We start from the raw sequence: 18278 nt of genomic DNA on the forward strand, positions 1-18278 counted from the left end.
TTATTAGATTTTATTAGGATGCTTCAATATATACTCTTACTTTTTACTTCACACTCTTCTTAATTAATTATTTCTACATATATATTGATTATAAATTTACACAAATATTCTTACTAGTCAACAAAATTATAAATGTTAACTTTTTATATATATTTTTTACAAGCATGAAAATTAAATATATTGTAATTTACTATTTTTTTTTATGAGAAAAGGGTTTTAATATATATATTTTTTTCTTATTGTGCTTAGGGAAATTAAAAATAAATTTGCAATTGATTTTTTAATAATAAAGTATGTATGGGTGTAGAAAGATTTTATTTTTAAGATTTCTTTATAAAATCATGAAATGACATTTTTCGTGAGGGGTTTTTCTTTATAAAGTATGTTGGGATTTTTCAAATTTTAGTGTGCCAATAAAAGCTTTTGAATTAGTTTTTTTCCTCACAAACTGCCTTTTTCCCTTTTTTTTTTTCTCACTCTTTCCTTTCCCTTACTCTCCTCCCACGGCCGTTAAAAATAAATAAATAAAAATAACTCATAACCATTGAAGATTCATTGAATCACCCATCATTATTTTTTCGTAAAAAAAAATCATCTCAAATGGTTATATGAACCAAATTATACATCACAATTGGATCGCAAAAGCTTCGTTGTTTCCATAAATCCATCACAAATACATTATTTTTTTTGCTAAAATGATGCATTTGATATGCATCAATGAAAACTTGATTTTTGGTAAAAAAAAAAAATGGATACATTTGCACATCCATGAAAACTTAATTTTTTTTGTCAAAAATGATACATTTGCGATGCAATTACAATTAAATTTGATAAAAACTTTAAAGATACATAATAATTTTTAAAGATACATAATAATTTTTTATTCAGATGTCAGTTTGAGTTCTACAAGTTTAAAATATATAGAACCTCCTCAACCTTAAATTTGAAGTGTAGAACACAAAAAATAAATAATGATGGGTGCTTCAGTGGTTATTCAACAGTAGTGTTAATGACTGAGTTTTCTTTTTGTTTTCAGATGGTCGTGAGTAAATAGCAAGAGAAAGGAGAGAGAGAGAGACGAGAACTGCAATTTGTGAGAGAAAAAAAAAAGATCCAATGATGCTCTACCGCCATGAGGAGGTGATGGTGAGTCATGGTAAAGAGAGAGAAAGAGAGAGAGAGAGCTTGATAGACAAGTTTAGAGATAGAGGTCAAAATTTTACCAAATGACATATTTTTGTGATATGTAATAATTGTCATATTTTTTAATTAAAGTATACTATAATGCATAAAGCATCAAATTTCCCTTACTAATCTACCTTTATGTATCTAATTTTATAATAGCACTGAGTTCAAAAATAATTTAAAATAAACTAATTTTATTTCCACTTCACCAAAAACAACTATAGAGAAAACAAACACTTCCATTCTAGACACTCCTTTAATTTATTTGATTCTTAGCTTATGAAACTTTGGTACGCAACAGACTTTTATCCTTAAAATAATTGAAAAAAATATGGAATAACGCAAATTTGATAGCTCCTTTAATCTTACTGTTGGTAGAATATAATTTATTTTGTATACCAAACATAGAATTCCTAGGTGCATTATTACTGTAGAACACGTAACCCTCTCTACCAAAAATTCTAAAACAGTAACAACTAGTATTAATATAAATGTATTTTTGAAACTATATATTTTCAACCCTTTAGATACTTGTACTATATTTTTAGATAAATCAACCACCAAAGTTAAAAAGGGTGTATTCTTCAACAAACAAACAAAAAGGGGTCAAAAAAGAATATGCATTTCTCTACCTCTATCTACTTTGGCACTACAACACCTTGCATCCAAAGTTTTGGTTGTAACATGCAACATGGCAATCATGATATTCACCTAAAATTTCTGACCTTGAATGCCATCATAAAAACAGACAAATGAAAAGTAAAAGCAAAAGTTGCATTAATTTCAGAGTTTTTGTTGGCTTTGGATTTTAATAGATATTTATGAGATTGGTTTAATCAAAATAAGAAGATACCATGTTTGACATTATTGCTTTTTTCTAATAAAGAATATATGTATTAAAAAAACAAAGCAGTTGAATTGAAACACATAGTAGTGAGATCACTCATTAATATATGAAGAATAAATTTTTTAAAATTTCTATACTATGTCGTATCAACCACCACTTAAAACTTCCCTATGATTAATATGATATTTAAAAGAAAAAGATTGAACATGAAATAACTACATAAATATCCACAACTATTGTATGCTACACCAATGATAAATAGCATGACATACAATATAGTTTTTAATACAAATTGCTTTTTAAAAAAGTGCAGCATCAGATGGGAAAACCACAGTTAAGCCCTTCTCCTTAGTCTTAGGTAATGGTAGCCAGTTATAATCTCCTGTTTAACATAGCAAAATGATGGCTCTAACTAAAGTAACCTAGTTTAATGGGGTGGGTATTGGTTCTACAGGAGCATAGACAAAACTATCATGCAATGCAAGAGATTTGACATTCCCAAGCACTGAAGATTGGCATCCGAAAATGAAAAATATGGCAGGACAAGGTTCTTAGATTGCAGCTATCCCAAAAGTTTCTAGCTCTGGTCTTTGGATTTTTTAATGCATATTAACAGGGGAAAAGGATTGGGGAAGGGTCTCTTCGCAACTTACCATCCACCAGATCGAGTTTCTTCATCTTCTCCTCGCACCAAACTAGCTGCTCGTTGGTAATCTTCACCATTCTGAGGACCCTTGACACAACCTTGACATCAATTAGGCTGAATAACAGCTGAACATCTTCTGGTATCAATGGCCATGACCTCTTTTTCCAACCTTTTCTTTTCTTGCGCAGTTCCTTGAACTTCATCTCTTTCTGCAACCCAGAAAGACAAAGAGCAGGGTCCCAACATGAAACACTCGCTTAATAAAAACAAATGCAATAAATGTTGTCATCCATCTACACTAATTCTAGTACATAAAATCCCATCTATGTTCTAGTGATATTAGCAAACTCTACACAAGCTGATACAATATCTTAAAGTTATGCCACTAACTTAAGCCCTGACCTCAGTGAATATATGCTTTACCAACCACGTCACTGATGCCACTGCCACTCACTTTTTATATAATGCTTATGGAGAATAATGAATGCCAATTAGAGAAACAAGAATAAACCATAACTTGCAACATTTAAAAATGATCCAGATAGCTCAGTTCTCCCATCTTAATAATCAGAGTCCATTTTATATTGCCGCTCAAGCCTTAAGGATATTACAACATCAAACAATCTGGATTTTCACCATTCAATCCACAGGTGCATGTGCAACTCCAAAATGCCTAATAACACTACACTTAATAAGAATTTTTAATAAACTAGAGCAATCCTAAATATCTTATCCTGTATCTTTATTGGTCATACTATCCCATTTTCTCATACAGACATGCATGTAGGAGCTTCAAATTTCACAGCTACATTATTTTGCACATAAGTTATTGCAGTTGGTTGTATTTCTCATGAAATTAGTAATTTCCTCGCTAAAATTTTGAGAATATTTGTCTTTTTAACTTTTTAACATACCTTCTCAAGAGATGATTGAATCTGGTGAAGTGGGATTGCATTATGGTTCTGATTTCCAAAGAGATTAAGAGACCCACTTGATTTTTTCTTATCCATCTTAAGGAAAAGGTGGAAGGTAAGAATTGAAGACTCCATAACCTTGATAAGATCAGTGGCAAGAACAGTTATCGGTGACTCTTCTCCCTCTATCTCTTTTTGATCCGAAGCTGAACAGATTCATTAACAAAAAATAAAAAAGTCTCAACAAATAAATAAACTTAGCTCCCACTATGATAAAAAACTATTGTGGATTTATCTAGATGTATCTTACCTTTCACATTAGGGACCTGTACCAATTTAGGAAGAAACTTCCTTGCGCGAGCATAAATTTCTGCCCTCAAACCCTGCTCGAAAGGCTCATTCTCTATATACCTTTGTAATAAAACCTGGAACTGTTGAAACTGTTGAGCACTATGGTTGTAGCAGGTGGAATTTTCAGGTTGGAACACAATTTTCTGACACATTTGGGAGTATTGGCAGTGAAGTGCCTCCCAAGTCAAGCAAATCTGAGCTACATATGCTGTTTCAATATCCTGGTAAGGGTCATGCTGCAATTGCTGAAGATGCTCAGTTTCATCATCAGGTTCTTCAATCTTTTTCAAAGAGAGGCAGCGGAGAGGAGATGTTAGCTTTTTAGATGCAGATCTTGGTGATGGGGTGGTGGGGGTTTGCGGGCCTGTATGACAGCCTTACAATGAGCATTCACAAAATCTATTAGAAAATTTACTGTTAAAAATACTAGAGAACTAAACAAAATACTCAATAATTCTGAATAATAATATTAATCAATTTTATCCAGGACTCCACTACATAAATCATAACTGAGTTTGTAGGTAACAATCATAGGATAAACTTAACCTCACATGTTGGGTAAATAAGACAACAATTTTCCTAATTATTATTTATGAGTTCTAAACTCTGCATGGACATTGAAATAAGTCAGATAAATTCAAAAAGATGTGCTTCTCCACTTGTGAGATTAGAATTGTATAAACAGCATGCTAGGGAACAACCCTGTCCCGAATGATAACACAACAAATATTATGGCATAATGTTCTTCTAAGCTTTGTACACTTAGCAGGTTCAACACTACAATGCTCAACTACCAATGAAGGGTGAGAGAGAAAGTACATAAAAAGTACACCCATCTTGTTACAACTGGCAGTTCATATTCTGTTTGGGAAAAGACAAGTTTCTACTTTCTAGCAGAAGATGAACCTCAATGTTCTTAAAAGTAGTACCAATCTTGTTACTGAAATAAATGCATTATCAGCTTAACAAAATTAAACATACTGAAGAATCCAAAAGATCAATGATGAAAAAATGACAATAGCAAACCCACTTTAAACCACACATGTTTAAAAAAATAGCAAATCCATATCAGCTATCAGCTAAGCTCCCTTAAAATATAGAAACAAGCACAACTTAGTTCTCACAGTATTCCCACACTTAGAATAAAGCTCAAAGGCCTCCATAAGCATACTCATTTTAACAAAGTGAATAGCATTAAGATTTGATTTCAAGTTACAAAATGGTGATTTTAGTAAATATGAATATTCAGATTTGAAATAAGAGTGAGATCCTAGAAAAAAAGCAATCACTTCATCTTCATAATAATAGATGTTTACCATTTTCTTTGAGCTGTTGGGTGCTCATACGATCAAAGTATTCCCACACTTAGAATAAAGCTCAAAGGCCTCCATAAGCATACTCATTTTAACAAAGTGAATAGCATTAAGATTTGATTTCAAGTTACAAAATGGTGATTTTAGTAAATATGAATATTCAGATTTGAAATAAGAGTGAGATCCTAGAAAAAAAGCAATCACTTCATCTTCATAATAATAGATGTTTACCATTTTCTTTGAGCTGTTGGGTGCTCATACGATCAAAGAACAACATCCTTTCACAGTACTTGTCATACAAAGCATCAAATCCACCCCACCATTGTCGACCTTCTGCTTCAACATCTCTCCACTCGCAAGAGCTTGTCTCACCTTCCTCCTCTTCCTCTTCACCATCCTCCTCTTCAGCACATGACTCTTCTTCAGGAATCAAAACCATAAAACTATTCCTTCTCAGTTCTTTTAATCTTCTTTTCACCTCATTTGTGATGAAATCGTCATCATCATCCTCAGCTTCAACTTCAGCAGTTGGATCAGTATCATTTGTCTTAGTTGAAAGTTCATCTCCTCCTCCATTCTCCTTCTTTAGCTCTTCTGGCTGAGGCACGGGCTTGTCCTCTAAATCACTTTCCACAACTGGTTTGTGGGCTTTCCTGAATTTCTTAACCCTGAAGAAGTCCATATTCAGCTATTTCTCCGTGAAGTAATACTAGTTGAAAAGCTCTACAATCAGATTATTTTAAGTCCCAGTTCACACCCCTGGATCATGACAGAACCAAAAAGCTAACTATGTAGACAATAAACAATAATCAATCAAAAAAGTACCACCTTTTTCGTCCAGATCAGATAATAAAGCCAATAAGATTTTTTCGGTGCAAATGTTCTGAACCCAAATGCAAGCAAAAACGACCCCAGAATTTTTTTCAAGAAGATGTGTGAAATACTCAAGTTTCTTGAACTTGTTTTGAGCAAAAATCTGATAAATAAAAATCCATGCAGATCTTACCAGAAGCGTCCAAATCCCATTAAAGAAAATCAGTGATCTGAAGACTGAACAGAACGAAAATCCAAATAAACTTCAGACAAAATCCACTGAAAGACAAAATACAGAAAAGATTGCAACTTTGGAGTGAAAAAATAAAACCCAGAATTTTAACAAGTTCCAGAGAAGAAAAAACAGAGGCACTAAGAAACTTTAACTGAACTGGCAGCTCATCAAGGTCATTTTTCTCAAGCAAACGCTTGGTAAAGTTGCAATGTGTTAGAAAGCATGAGCAGATTCGCTGATTTTCTTTTTCACTTGAAAGCTCAATAAAAGTGCACCAAATGATTCAAGTTTTTTTTAAGACCAAATTTTGTTGATTAATGCTCTTTCACAGCTAAAAAAAATTCTTCAAGTTACTATGCCCAGACTAAAAATGCGTGAAAATCCATGAATCTGAGAGAAACTCTGGAAAACTTTCGAACCCAAAACCAATACCAAACAATGTGCTCCAGAATCACTCTGAGATCACAAAATGAAGAAATCCCACAAACCCAAAAACCAAAACTTGTAAAAGAAGAAGAAGGTAGTAATAATTTACAAACAGTAGATTGTATAGAGAGAGAGAGAGAGAGAGAAACCCTAAAAGAGTCACTGTTTAAAACGTCCGGATAAACTAGAGTGGAAGAAAGTTAAAAGAAGAAAACCTGGGAATTGTTTGGGAAAAATGAAAACGCCATAAATGTGACAACCCATTTAAGATAAAAAAAAAGAAGAGAAAAAACAATTAATTTTCACTTTCTTTTGAGTTCGCAACTTTCCCAATAAACAAAAAAAAGTATTTTAGTTATTGTTTTCTCCATGGAAGCTAAGCTTTGAGATTAGCATTGATTAGTTTTAATACTTTAATAAAGTTAATAGATTTGAAATGAGAGAGAGTTAAGAACGGTGTTGGGTTTTGGAGTTTTCTCGTAAATGGAAGAAGCGCGCGGGTCAATGCGATGAGAGAGAGAGAGAGAACAGTCATTGGCATTGGCATTGCATTGCAGCAGAGCAGCTGTATCAGTGAGGAGAGAGAAAGAGAGAGAGAAAGCATAGTCTGTCGTACCACAGAGAATATTGTCAGAAGAAAACACGCATAAAATATAAGACCGCGCAAAAGTGAGTTTTGATTTCATTTGGTTCGTTTTACCATATGAAATTACATATTTGCCCTTCTTGCATTTCCTTAATGCCTGGGTTTCCGTATTACTAATTCTAGGTGAGGTGTACTTGCTACCTATGTCGCGGACTTGATGGTACCTTTGTAACATAATTATTGGACTATCCACTAATTCAACATTATGTATAAAAAAATAAAAAATAAATTAAGATACATTTCTTTTAATTATTATAGGACATTCGCGGTAAAAAAATTTAATTATTATATTTACTTTAGCGAAATTCTTCACTACTATTGGCAAATGGGCATTTTCATTTAAATCTTAATCGTGAGCGAGATTGAAAGTGGAATGCACTCTTGTACTAGGCACATGTGTGCACACGCGCAAGAGTAAGAGAGTGGAGAGGGGAGCTTACTTAATGGGCCCAAGCGCAGAGAAATGAATTTGCATATTATACTAAACTAGAAAATATAACTCGCCGAGAGAGTATAGGCTTTTGTAATTATTAAAATATATATATTATAAAATATTTTTTAAGAGATTGTGAGGTGTTGATTCATTTTGATCATACTCATACAACATGTTCTTTATATAAACACGTGGAGATATTTTGATCATAATTTTGGCCAATTACCTGTTTGAAATCTTTATTTTTAAAAATTAATTTTTTGATCTCGTGTTTTGTCAAAAGAATAAAAATTGGAATTAATAGATTGATTATTTGAACACTGTATTTTTGCTCATTACCCGTTTTGACCCTATATTTTTTAAAATGAACCTTTGGACCATGTATTTATTTAAAATGTTCAAACTTCTTATGAAAATTAAATTATATATTTATATAATTTTTGTTTTCTATAAGGGTTCACACTATTTTGAACTTTGTATTTTAGTCGATCACCTATTAGAATTTTTATTTTTACAAATTAACTTGTAGACCTCAGTTTTGTCAAAATATTAAAATAGAAATAGATAAATCTATTATTTGAATACTATATTTTGGCCGATTACTCATTTTGATTGTTTATTTTTAAAAATTAATCTTAGGATCATATATTTATTCAAAAGGTTAAAAATTATTTATAAAAAGTAAATTATATAAATATATATAATTTTTTAGTATTTTTCAATAAATAAGTAGTTAAGATATTTAACTAAATAAATTTTTAATCAAATTAATATGTATATATATTGATATTTTCAATTGTTAAGATATTTTAGAAAATAGAAAATGAATAAAAAAATTAGATTAAATGAGAAAATAGAAAGAGTGATTTGAAGAGATTTTAGAGTGTCACGTAATATCCTTGAAGCTCTCCTTTATATATATATATAGATACGGGATTTTTTTATAAATTTTAAAATATATGGCAGTTTTTTTTTAAGTTTTTTATAGCATATTTTTTTGTTTACATTTTTATGAGAGTATTTTTTTCATATATTTGTACACTATATTTTATTTTTTATACTTTTTTCAGCACTTATTTTTCATATATTTTGATATTATTTTTATAATTTTAATATATTTGTGTTAATTTTTATCATTTATTTTTTATAAAATATTTTTTTTACATAATTCTCATTTCTTCTTCTTTTTTTCCATTTTTTATCTTCTTCAATTAATATTTTATCCACAGTAACCGATTACCACTATCAAAATAATTTTAATTTTTTTTTTTTGTGATAATAGTCGTATGCCACTGTCTATTTTTTTTAGTGATGTGTGGTAACTGGTTACAACTATAAAAATCATTTTTATTATTTAAGTGGTGTTGTAGTAATTGGTTACAACTATAAAAATCATTTTTCTTTTTTTAAGTAATGTATCATTATCAAAATATCAACTGAATTGTAACCAGACACTTAGTGAGATTTGGAAGAAAAAAAATTATATGAAAAAAATAAACTAAATTGATCGTGAAGGTAACTGGTTATAACTAGATCTGAAAAAAAAAATGAAAAAAACAGAGACAGTTGCGATGGTAGCCAGTTACTTAGCTAGACTTGGAAAAAAATAAGATTCAAACAAAAAATCTAAACTGATCATAATCGTAACCGGTTACAGCGAGGTTTGAAAAAAAAAATCAAATCTAAAAAAAAAAAAACTAATTGTCATGGTACATGGATACTTAGTCAGGTGTGAAAACAAAATCAAATATAAACAAAAGAATCTAAATAAATCGTTATTGTAACTGGTTACAGCTAGGTCTAAAAAATAAAATGAATCAGGTGTCATGGTACCTGGTTACTTAAATAGATTTGGAAGGAAAAAAAACACAGAAAAATTAAATATGAAGTACAAAATAAGATATGAAGAAGAAGAAGAATAATAAAACAAGATTTGAAGAAAAAAAAAAATAGACAGAAGAAAAAGAATAAAGAAATGAGAAGAAAAAGAAAAAGAAGACGTGTATATATATTCATATAAGGACTAGTGTGAGCGATGAGGCTGAGGTTCTGGTACTTAGAGAGCTCGGATTTGGTGGAGCTGAGGTCCATCTGGAGCTACCGGAGCTGATGTTGGAGGAGGGTGATCACGCCCACGCAGCCGTAGACGGGGTTGCGGAGTCGCATGTCGACTACGCACGCAAGAGAATTCACGACGTCCTCACACTGGCTCAACGCCAGTTCGTTCAGAAGCTTGGCGACGTTGCTTCCTCCGAACACTTTGTGCACGTTTGCAAATTTCTGTGGTTGCTCCGGCGGGAAGTACAGCGCAAACATGCACTCCGGCTGGCACTTCCGCCGCAGCAGCTTACACCCCGCGCACGGCAAATTCGAAGACGCCATCTACACGTACGTACGTACCTCTCTCTATCTATCTCTCTCTATATATATATATATAGAGAGAGAGAGAGATAGAGAAATTTGTTGTAACGAATAGTTTGGCTAAAAAGCCATGATTATGTTATGTGAAACAATCTTGAAAATCACTCTGGTTCGAATAGCAGCACATATATCACCTAGCTAATCCAGTTTAATTTCAATATGCACAAAAGAGTAATTTATTTTTTATATTTTATGAAATTACCATATTTTAAATTTTTTTTTTTCAAAACTTACCATATTTTGTATAATTTTTTTTCCATAAATTTAGAAACTATATATATTTTTCCCATATTTATGTAAACTTCCCATTTGCATTTGTGTGCGACACATGTTGCGAATTGGAACATTGACATTTATTGGGTCATATGGGCCTAATTGTATTCCGTGGGCTTTGAAGTTACAAAAATACTAATTTTTATGTTTTTAGTCTCAAAAATGTCATTTTTTTTTTCATTTTTTATTCTTATTTTTCAAATTGTCAAAAATGCACTATTTTTCTAAAAAATAGTCATAAATTATATGAGAATTAAATATTTTTATTTATAAATATGAATACATATTTTTTTTTTATCAAGAAAAGGAATATTATATTGATCAACCAACAAATACAAACAAAGGTCGGAGTAGATAACTCCCCCTCAATTATATGCTAGAGAAAAAATGTAACATCAATTTCTCCCTCAAGTTCAGATTTTTAAATCTAAGACTAGGGTTATGGACTCTAGCTTTAACCGAATCTCTAATAAGAACATCAATATAGGCCACACAAAAAACAGCAATTCTCCAACCAGCATTTGTTTCTGTTTATCCAAATGAAATACACTGAAGCAGGCAAGGTAGCTGAAACTACCCGAGATAAGGCATCATTCCTGGGTTCATTCAGCCAGCAACACCAATTCTGGAAGTTCCCAGGCCAAATTAGATCTCCCAGCAACTTAGTAACCGCTTGAAGAACTTTTCTAGAAAACAAACAGTCAAAGAAAAGGTGAGCATGGCTCTCCATATCTGACTCACAAACCGGGCAGTACTGAGTGTGAACAGGGATATTGCAGTGATGCAGTAAGTCTCTGGTAAGGAGCTTCTGATGAAAAGCCTGCCAAAGTATGAATCTATGCTTGGGTACTGAGAGTTTACACCAGATTGTCTTCATTCCTGTGCTTGGGGAACCAGAGATGGACAGAAGGTACAGTTTACTCAGCTTGAGTTTCCCCTTACAATATTAATACATATTTATTATTATCATTATTTGACATTTATTACTTTTAGTTGTTTCGGTTATATTCTCTAAGACTATAACATTATACATTAAATATATTTGTTTTTTAATAGTATATTTGAGATTTTAATAGTTTAGGCTTAGCTTCTCACCATATTGTATGCATAATTATTTTTAGGGTTTATGTCTTTTTAGACCTTGTGTTTTAGCTCATTACCTGTTTGGACCCTTTGTTTTAAAAAATTACTTTTTTGACCCTATGTTTTCTAAAATAGTTCAAATAGACCCTTAAACCCGATTTTGATCAAAGTTTTTGAACTAAAATCACAAATAATTCATCAAACTAACAATTCAGAACAAAAATGCAGTCATTCTGCCTAAGAACTGTGTTGTTATATTCAATTTTTTGTTAATCAAAATCAGGTTTAGGGGTCTATTTGAACAATTTTACAAAACACAGGGTCCAAAAAATAATTTGTCAAAACATAGGGTCCAAATAGGTAATGAGGCAAAACACATGGTCCAAATAGGTAATGAGACAAAACACAGGGTCCAAGTAAATAATGAGGCAAAACACAAAGTTTAAAAATGTATAAACCCTTATTTTTATCTAATGTGGTTTATGATAGAACAAACGTCTAATTTTTTTTCAATGTACTGATTGTGACTTTATTATTATGATTCTATTTTAGTAAAGTTGGCAGGTTGTAGATCATTTTAATAAGTTTATCTCACTTTTTTTAATCAATTTTGGAGTGAAGAGTCTTAGTATATATCTTCCTTAGAGCACTCACATTGGATGAGCTAAAATGTGTTATTCTTTATAATATAGAGAAAAAATAGTTAAGTAGCCTTTCATTGGATGATGTAAAATTATATTTTTTTACCTAAATGAATAGTATTTCTGTATATGTAGTGAAATACTATTCATCAAGCTATAAATATTTTATTATTTTTTTATAAACTTTTGTATATATATGAGTGTGATACTATTATTTTAATTATTTTATTTCTTAAAATAAATAAAATATTTTTAAAAATATAATATATAAATAATGTAAAGAAGCAGATGTATGGTATAATGTAAAAGTTTTGAGGTAAATTATAAAAATGTATGATTTTGTGATATATTTTATACTACACTTTCTTTATAATATTTAGCTAAAACTCATAAAAACATATTCCATCAGCTTCTTTATACATATATTTATAATAACTATGCACAAACTCCAATTAATCATTTATATAACATTTACATATCCTTTATATAATATATACATTTACATATCATTTATACATATCTACATTTACATATCCTTTATATAATATTTTAATATTTTTTTATAACTTTTCTCTCTCTATTTAGTATATATTTATTATTTTTTTTATTTTTTAATTATTTTATTTTACTTTAAGTAATAAAATATGTTTAAAGATATAATATTTAAATGATGTAAATAAATATATAGAGAATCTGATATATGATATAATGTAAAACTTATAGATAAAATAGAAAAATGTGTGTTTTGATAAGATATTTTAAAGAATAGAGTAGAGCACCCAATGAGAGTGCTCTTAGCAACACCTTTTACCTCCATACTTTTTTTTAACATTTAATTAGTTCTTTTAAATTTTATTTTCACCCGTTACCGTCTATACTTTAATTAGACACAATTAAAATTGGAGAATTTACATCTCCTGACCTATGACTTTTTTTTTCCATTTGTTTATTTATATGGATTTCTAATTTGTTATTGTTGCTATAGCTTTTTTTTTAATATTTTCAAATATGTGGCTTTTTCTTTTCCATGTAAATAGAAGTTTTAGAAAATAAACTCTAGTTATAAGTTAGCGACTTATTTAAGTTGTAATATGTTGAATGGTAGTTTATTTATTGTTATATTTATTTTTTGTTTGAACACATTCAAAATATTTTTATATTCAGTTTAAACTTTTAATTTAATCAATGAAGTTTTTTTTTTCTTTTTCCATCATTTTTATTTTTTATTTTTTTTTAAATTACATGTTTTTCTCCAAGAAAATGAAAATTCAAACATTTTATTTTGTTATTTTTCCCACTTGTTTTATCCATTTTCTTAAACTTTTTTTAATGTCATATTTCTACTAATTAATCCATCTTTACATCACATAAGTTTAAAAATATGGCCCAAATGTATAATTATACCACAAATTATTTTTTCTGCCAAATTCTATAATTTGTTATTATTCTTGAGGAAAATTTCTCTATCACCAAATCATATTTTACAACGTAGACACACAATTGAATTTGAAGTCTAATACATACGAAATAACTTTGTATGAGGAGCAACTCTGTACTACATTTCCTCAAATGACAAAAAAAAATACTTGAGAAAAATAATGGATTTTATAAATGAATTTGTATGCAAAAAAATATTGGGCTTTCATTTCCCGGGATTGTGTTCAACTCCACCTTCATTCAATTCATATAATACACATATATATAGGCATAAGCTTTTAGTAGAAAATTTATTACAAAGTTATTTCTTAAGAAATAAGTTACTAATGAAAAAGAGATTGAGCAATTAATATGACATAAAAATGTTAGATAAACTTAAGAATTTAATATTATGAGTCAGACAAACTAGTTAAACACAATATTAAAATCATTTAATTAATTGATGTTATTATTTTTATTATCTTGTTACTGTAGCCAGTTACCTTTTTACAACAGTAACTAATTACAACATTTCATAGTTTGAGAGTGATAACGGATTAGAAGTCTGGAACTAAAAAAAATCGTAGACTTATAACCGGTTACAACTCTCAAACAGATAAATGTTGTAACTAGTTACAACTTTTTTTATTGTAACTAGTTACAGTGATGTGGTTTCAATATTTAAAAAAAATTACCATTTCATATTTAAATTCAACTTAGAAATCAATTGTTAGTATCAATTATTTTAATAGAATTGTAGAATGACTATTAATGATATTGGGTAATATAAAATTAATCAATTACAACATTCTTAGTTTGAGAGTGATAACGAGTTACAAGTCTAGAACCAAAAGAAAAAAAAGTTTTCGCAAACTTGTATATCTTTATTGTTAGAGTCTATAACACAAACAATATCAAAAAATTTCTAAAGTATAAAGTTTCAACTCCAATATTCCGCACAAGTATTGGAAAAAAAATTTAGGAACCTCAACCGATACGTTTACAACAACAAATTTCAAAATTTTATCTAAAAATGTTGTGGCAGTAGTATGTGTGTGTAGTTTGCAACCAAACACCACCTTAAAAGACAAGTTTAAAATGAAAAGTTGAAATTAATAAATATAGAAAATCCCTCAAAATTAAGGGTAGTTATTGAAAATCTTAGTTTAATTATAAGGTATATTTGCGTTACCTCTATGAGAAAAACCTAAATTAATACTATAGTTAGAAATATTTTACCAATATATATACTTAAATACAGTAATACAAAAAAAAACTATTAAAATATAATTAATATAAATAAAATGGCTTTAAAACATATTGGATAAAGAAAGGTTAGGAATTTTAATTGTGCCTAATAAAGTATATATTATAACGGGTAAACTCATTAAAAGAATCTAAAACCTGGTAATTTTACTAAAACATAACCATAATAATGAAGTCACAATCAGTATAATGGAAAAAAAATAGACGTTATTTGTTCTGCCATAAACACATTAAATAATGAAGCAAAGTGAAAAACAGAGAGAGAACAATGAAGAAGAAGCTCTAAAGGAGTGCTTGAAAGCTTAATCTCCTTTGAGAGACATGACCTTTATTTATAGCAGACAATGTTACAAAATGAGAACACACAATTCTGTTATCAACAGAATTAGTAAGTAACAGAAATCTAACTAATCATTACAACAAACCACTAAACTAACTGTTGGTTATCATCCCCCCTCAAACGAAAAGGGGTAGAGACAACTTTGATTTTGTTTTTAAGACAATGAAAGCGATCTTTAGGCAGTGATTTAGTAAAAACATCTGTTATTTGGTCAACAGTGGGCACATAACGAACATCCAATTCTTTATTCAGAAGTTGATCTCGGACAAAATGTTGATTAATTTCGATGTGCTTGCACTTGGCATGAAAGATGGGATTGGCTGCTAACGATGCTGCTCCTTGGTTATCTACCCATATGATTGGAACGTCTTCAAGTCGAACCTGCAGTTCAGTAAGCAGAGATCTCAGCCACTTAATCTCAGCTGCGGTGTTAGCTAAGGCTCGAAACTCAGATTCTGTTGAAGACCGAGCGACCACTTGCTGCTTCTTTGCAGACCAAGAGATAAGATTTGATCCTAAGAAAACTGCATAGCCACCCGTGGACCTGCGATCATCAATGCAACTTGCCCAATCTCAGAGTAAGCAACTAATGACATTCGAAGAACAGGCCGTATTAGAAGTCCATCAAAAATAGTGCCTTTTAGATATCGAAGTAGCCTTTTGCAGGCTTCCCAGTGCACGGTTGTAGGAGCACGAATAAACTGGGACAGTTTATTAATAATAAAGGCAACATCAGGTCGAGTCAAGGTCAAGTATTGGAGAGCTCCTAAGGTACTTCGATAAAGTGTGGGATCTTCAAAGAGTGAACCTTCTGTGAGTGAAAGTTTTTGAGAGCTAGAGGTGGGACTGGCACAAGGTTTAGCTCCCTCTAGATGAACTCTGACCAAAAGGTCAGTAATATACTTTGTCTGGGATAAGTAAAGACCTTCAGGACTTCTATGAATTTCAACACCCAAAAAATAGTGAACTTGACCCAACTCTTTGAGAGAGAAGGCAGTATTTAGATCCAAGATTAGCTTCTGTATCAAACTTGTGTTAGGTCCTGTGACAAGAATGTCATCAACATAGACTAAAAGAATGACCAAGTTCGAACCCGTGCCATAGACAAACAAAGAAGTATCTGCTTTGGAGGCAGTGAAACCCCATTGAAACAAGGTATTCTTGAGCTTGTCATTCCATGCACGTGGGGCCTGCTTGAGACCATAGAGTGCCTTCTGAAGTTTGCAAACATAGGTGGGTTTTGTGGGATCTTCAAAGCCTTGAGGCTGGGACATGTAAACAGTTTCTTGGAGAGTGCCATTAAGAAAAGCATTGGCAACATCAAGCTGCCTAATTTCCCACTGAGATGATACTGCTAATGTGAGAACAAGTCTAACTGTAACATGTTTAACAACAGGACTAAAAGTGTCCTCAAAGTCAATTCCAAGCTTTTGGAGATAACCTTTTGCTACTAACCTCGATTTGAGTCTATCAAGAGTTCCATCAGCATTGAGTTTGACTCTGTGCACCCACTTATTTCCAATAAGATGCATGTGAGGTTCATAAGGCACCAGTATCCAAGTACCCTGAGCAATAAGAGCTTTGAACTCTTTTTTCATGGAGGCAAACCATCCTGGATGATTTAGAGCAGCTTTAAGAGAGCGAGGTTCAGTAGGTAATAAAGACTCAGGTAACTGATGTCTGGTAGCAAGGTATGCTTTAGGTTTGTAGATACCTTTCTGAGATCGAGTGACCATAGAATGAGTCCTCACAGGTGCTGATGTAGTAGGGATAGGCTCATTAGGTGACGATGGGACTTGCAGATCAGTTGGCCTAACAGAAGCAGTAGCAGGCACTGGAGGATCTGGAGAGGTAACTGGAGCTTCTGTAGAAGGGACTGAAGTAGCTACAGATGGATCGGGCAGTGAAGAAGACAAAATTGGACCATGAGAAGCAGCAGAAGAGCTGGAAAGAGTGTGTCCAGACACACCAGTAGCATCAGCTGGTGCACTATGCTCAGTAGCGGGATCCTCATTTTGCTCAGAAGATGCAACAGATATACCAGGAAAAGGTATTGTGTTAGTAGCTGTAGACACATTGTGTGTAGAAAACTGAGCAGTAGGAAGAGGTAGAGGATCAGTGGGTACCTGATGTGAGGAAGGAGCTTGTGTAGCTGGGTAAGACTGCTCATTGAACACCACATTTCGAGCTATAAAAATTCTTCCAGCTGCATTCTCACAAAGATAGCCCTTGTGTTTAGGAGAGTAACCAAGAAATATGCATTCTTCAGACCTGTACTCAAGCTTGTGATGATTGTAAGGCCTAAGATGAGGAAAACATGCACATCCAAAAGGTTTGGAAACTCTGTAGTCAGGAGCCTGATGAAACAAACACTCATAGGGACTGAGATGATTAAGCACAGGTGTGGGCATTCTATTTATGGAGTATGTTGCACATTGAAAAGCATGCCACCAGTAAGACATATCAAGACCAGACTGAGCCAGAAGATTTAAACCTGTTTCAGTGATGTGCCTATGTTTCCTCTCAACTCTCCCATTTTGTTCATGAGTGTGAGGACAAGAGTGCTGAAATCCTATTCCTTGATCTCTTAGAAACCTGTCAAAAGCCCTGTATTCACCTCCTCCATCAGCTTGAACTCTCTTTATAGGTAGGCCAAATTGATTTTCCACCAAACTTTTGAACTTAACAAATATCTCAAAAGATTGAGATTTGACAGTCATTGGAAAGATCCAAGAGAATCTACTAAAGTCATCAACAAACACAATATAGTATTTATAATTATCTTTGGAATCAATATGTGAAGGCCCCCACACATCAGTGTGAATAAGTTCAAGAGGCTGATTAGCACGATTTGAGGACAAGGAGAAAGGAATTCTATGACTTTTCCCTTGCTAACAAGCTTCACAAAATTGTAGATTTTTAGGAGAGTGAGGGATATTTGCCTGAGTTAAAATTTTGGTAAGTATGGCTGGAGCAGGATGGCCTAATTTACAATGCAAGAGATTGATATCATGGGACAGAACAGAATT

General features: G+C 31.7%; 1 protein-coding gene across 2 annotated transcripts; it reads right to left on the minus strand.

The window, feature by feature from the left end:
* Window positions 1-2215: 2215 nt before the first annotated feature.
* LOC133822545 (uncharacterized) lies at window positions 2216-7316 on the minus strand. 2 transcript variants are annotated; one of them, XM_062254915.1, is made up of 4 exons: window positions 5488-7316; window positions 3903-4307; window positions 3593-3798; window positions 2216-2887 (listed from the first exon to the last, which is right to left on the minus strand). In XM_062254915.1, the coding sequence occupies exons 1-4, from the start codon at window positions 5936-5938 to the stop codon at window positions 2642-2644; spliced, it is 1308 nt and encodes a 435-aa protein (XP_062110899.1). In that variant the 5' UTR covers window positions 5939-7316; the 3' UTR covers window positions 2216-2641. The 2 variants fall into 2 exon arrangements, with proteins under 2 accessions (XP_062110899.1, XP_062110898.1); XM_062254914.1 differs by having other exon boundaries at window positions 3903-4319; window positions 5488-7314.
* Window positions 7317-18278: the final 10962 nt, after the last annotated feature.

This window comes from Humulus lupulus, chromosome 3, assembly GCF_963169125.1.
Source record: "Humulus lupulus chromosome 3, drHumLupu1.1, whole genome shotgun sequence".
NCBI lineage: Eukaryota > Viridiplantae > Streptophyta > Magnoliopsida > Rosales > Cannabaceae > Humulus > Humulus lupulus.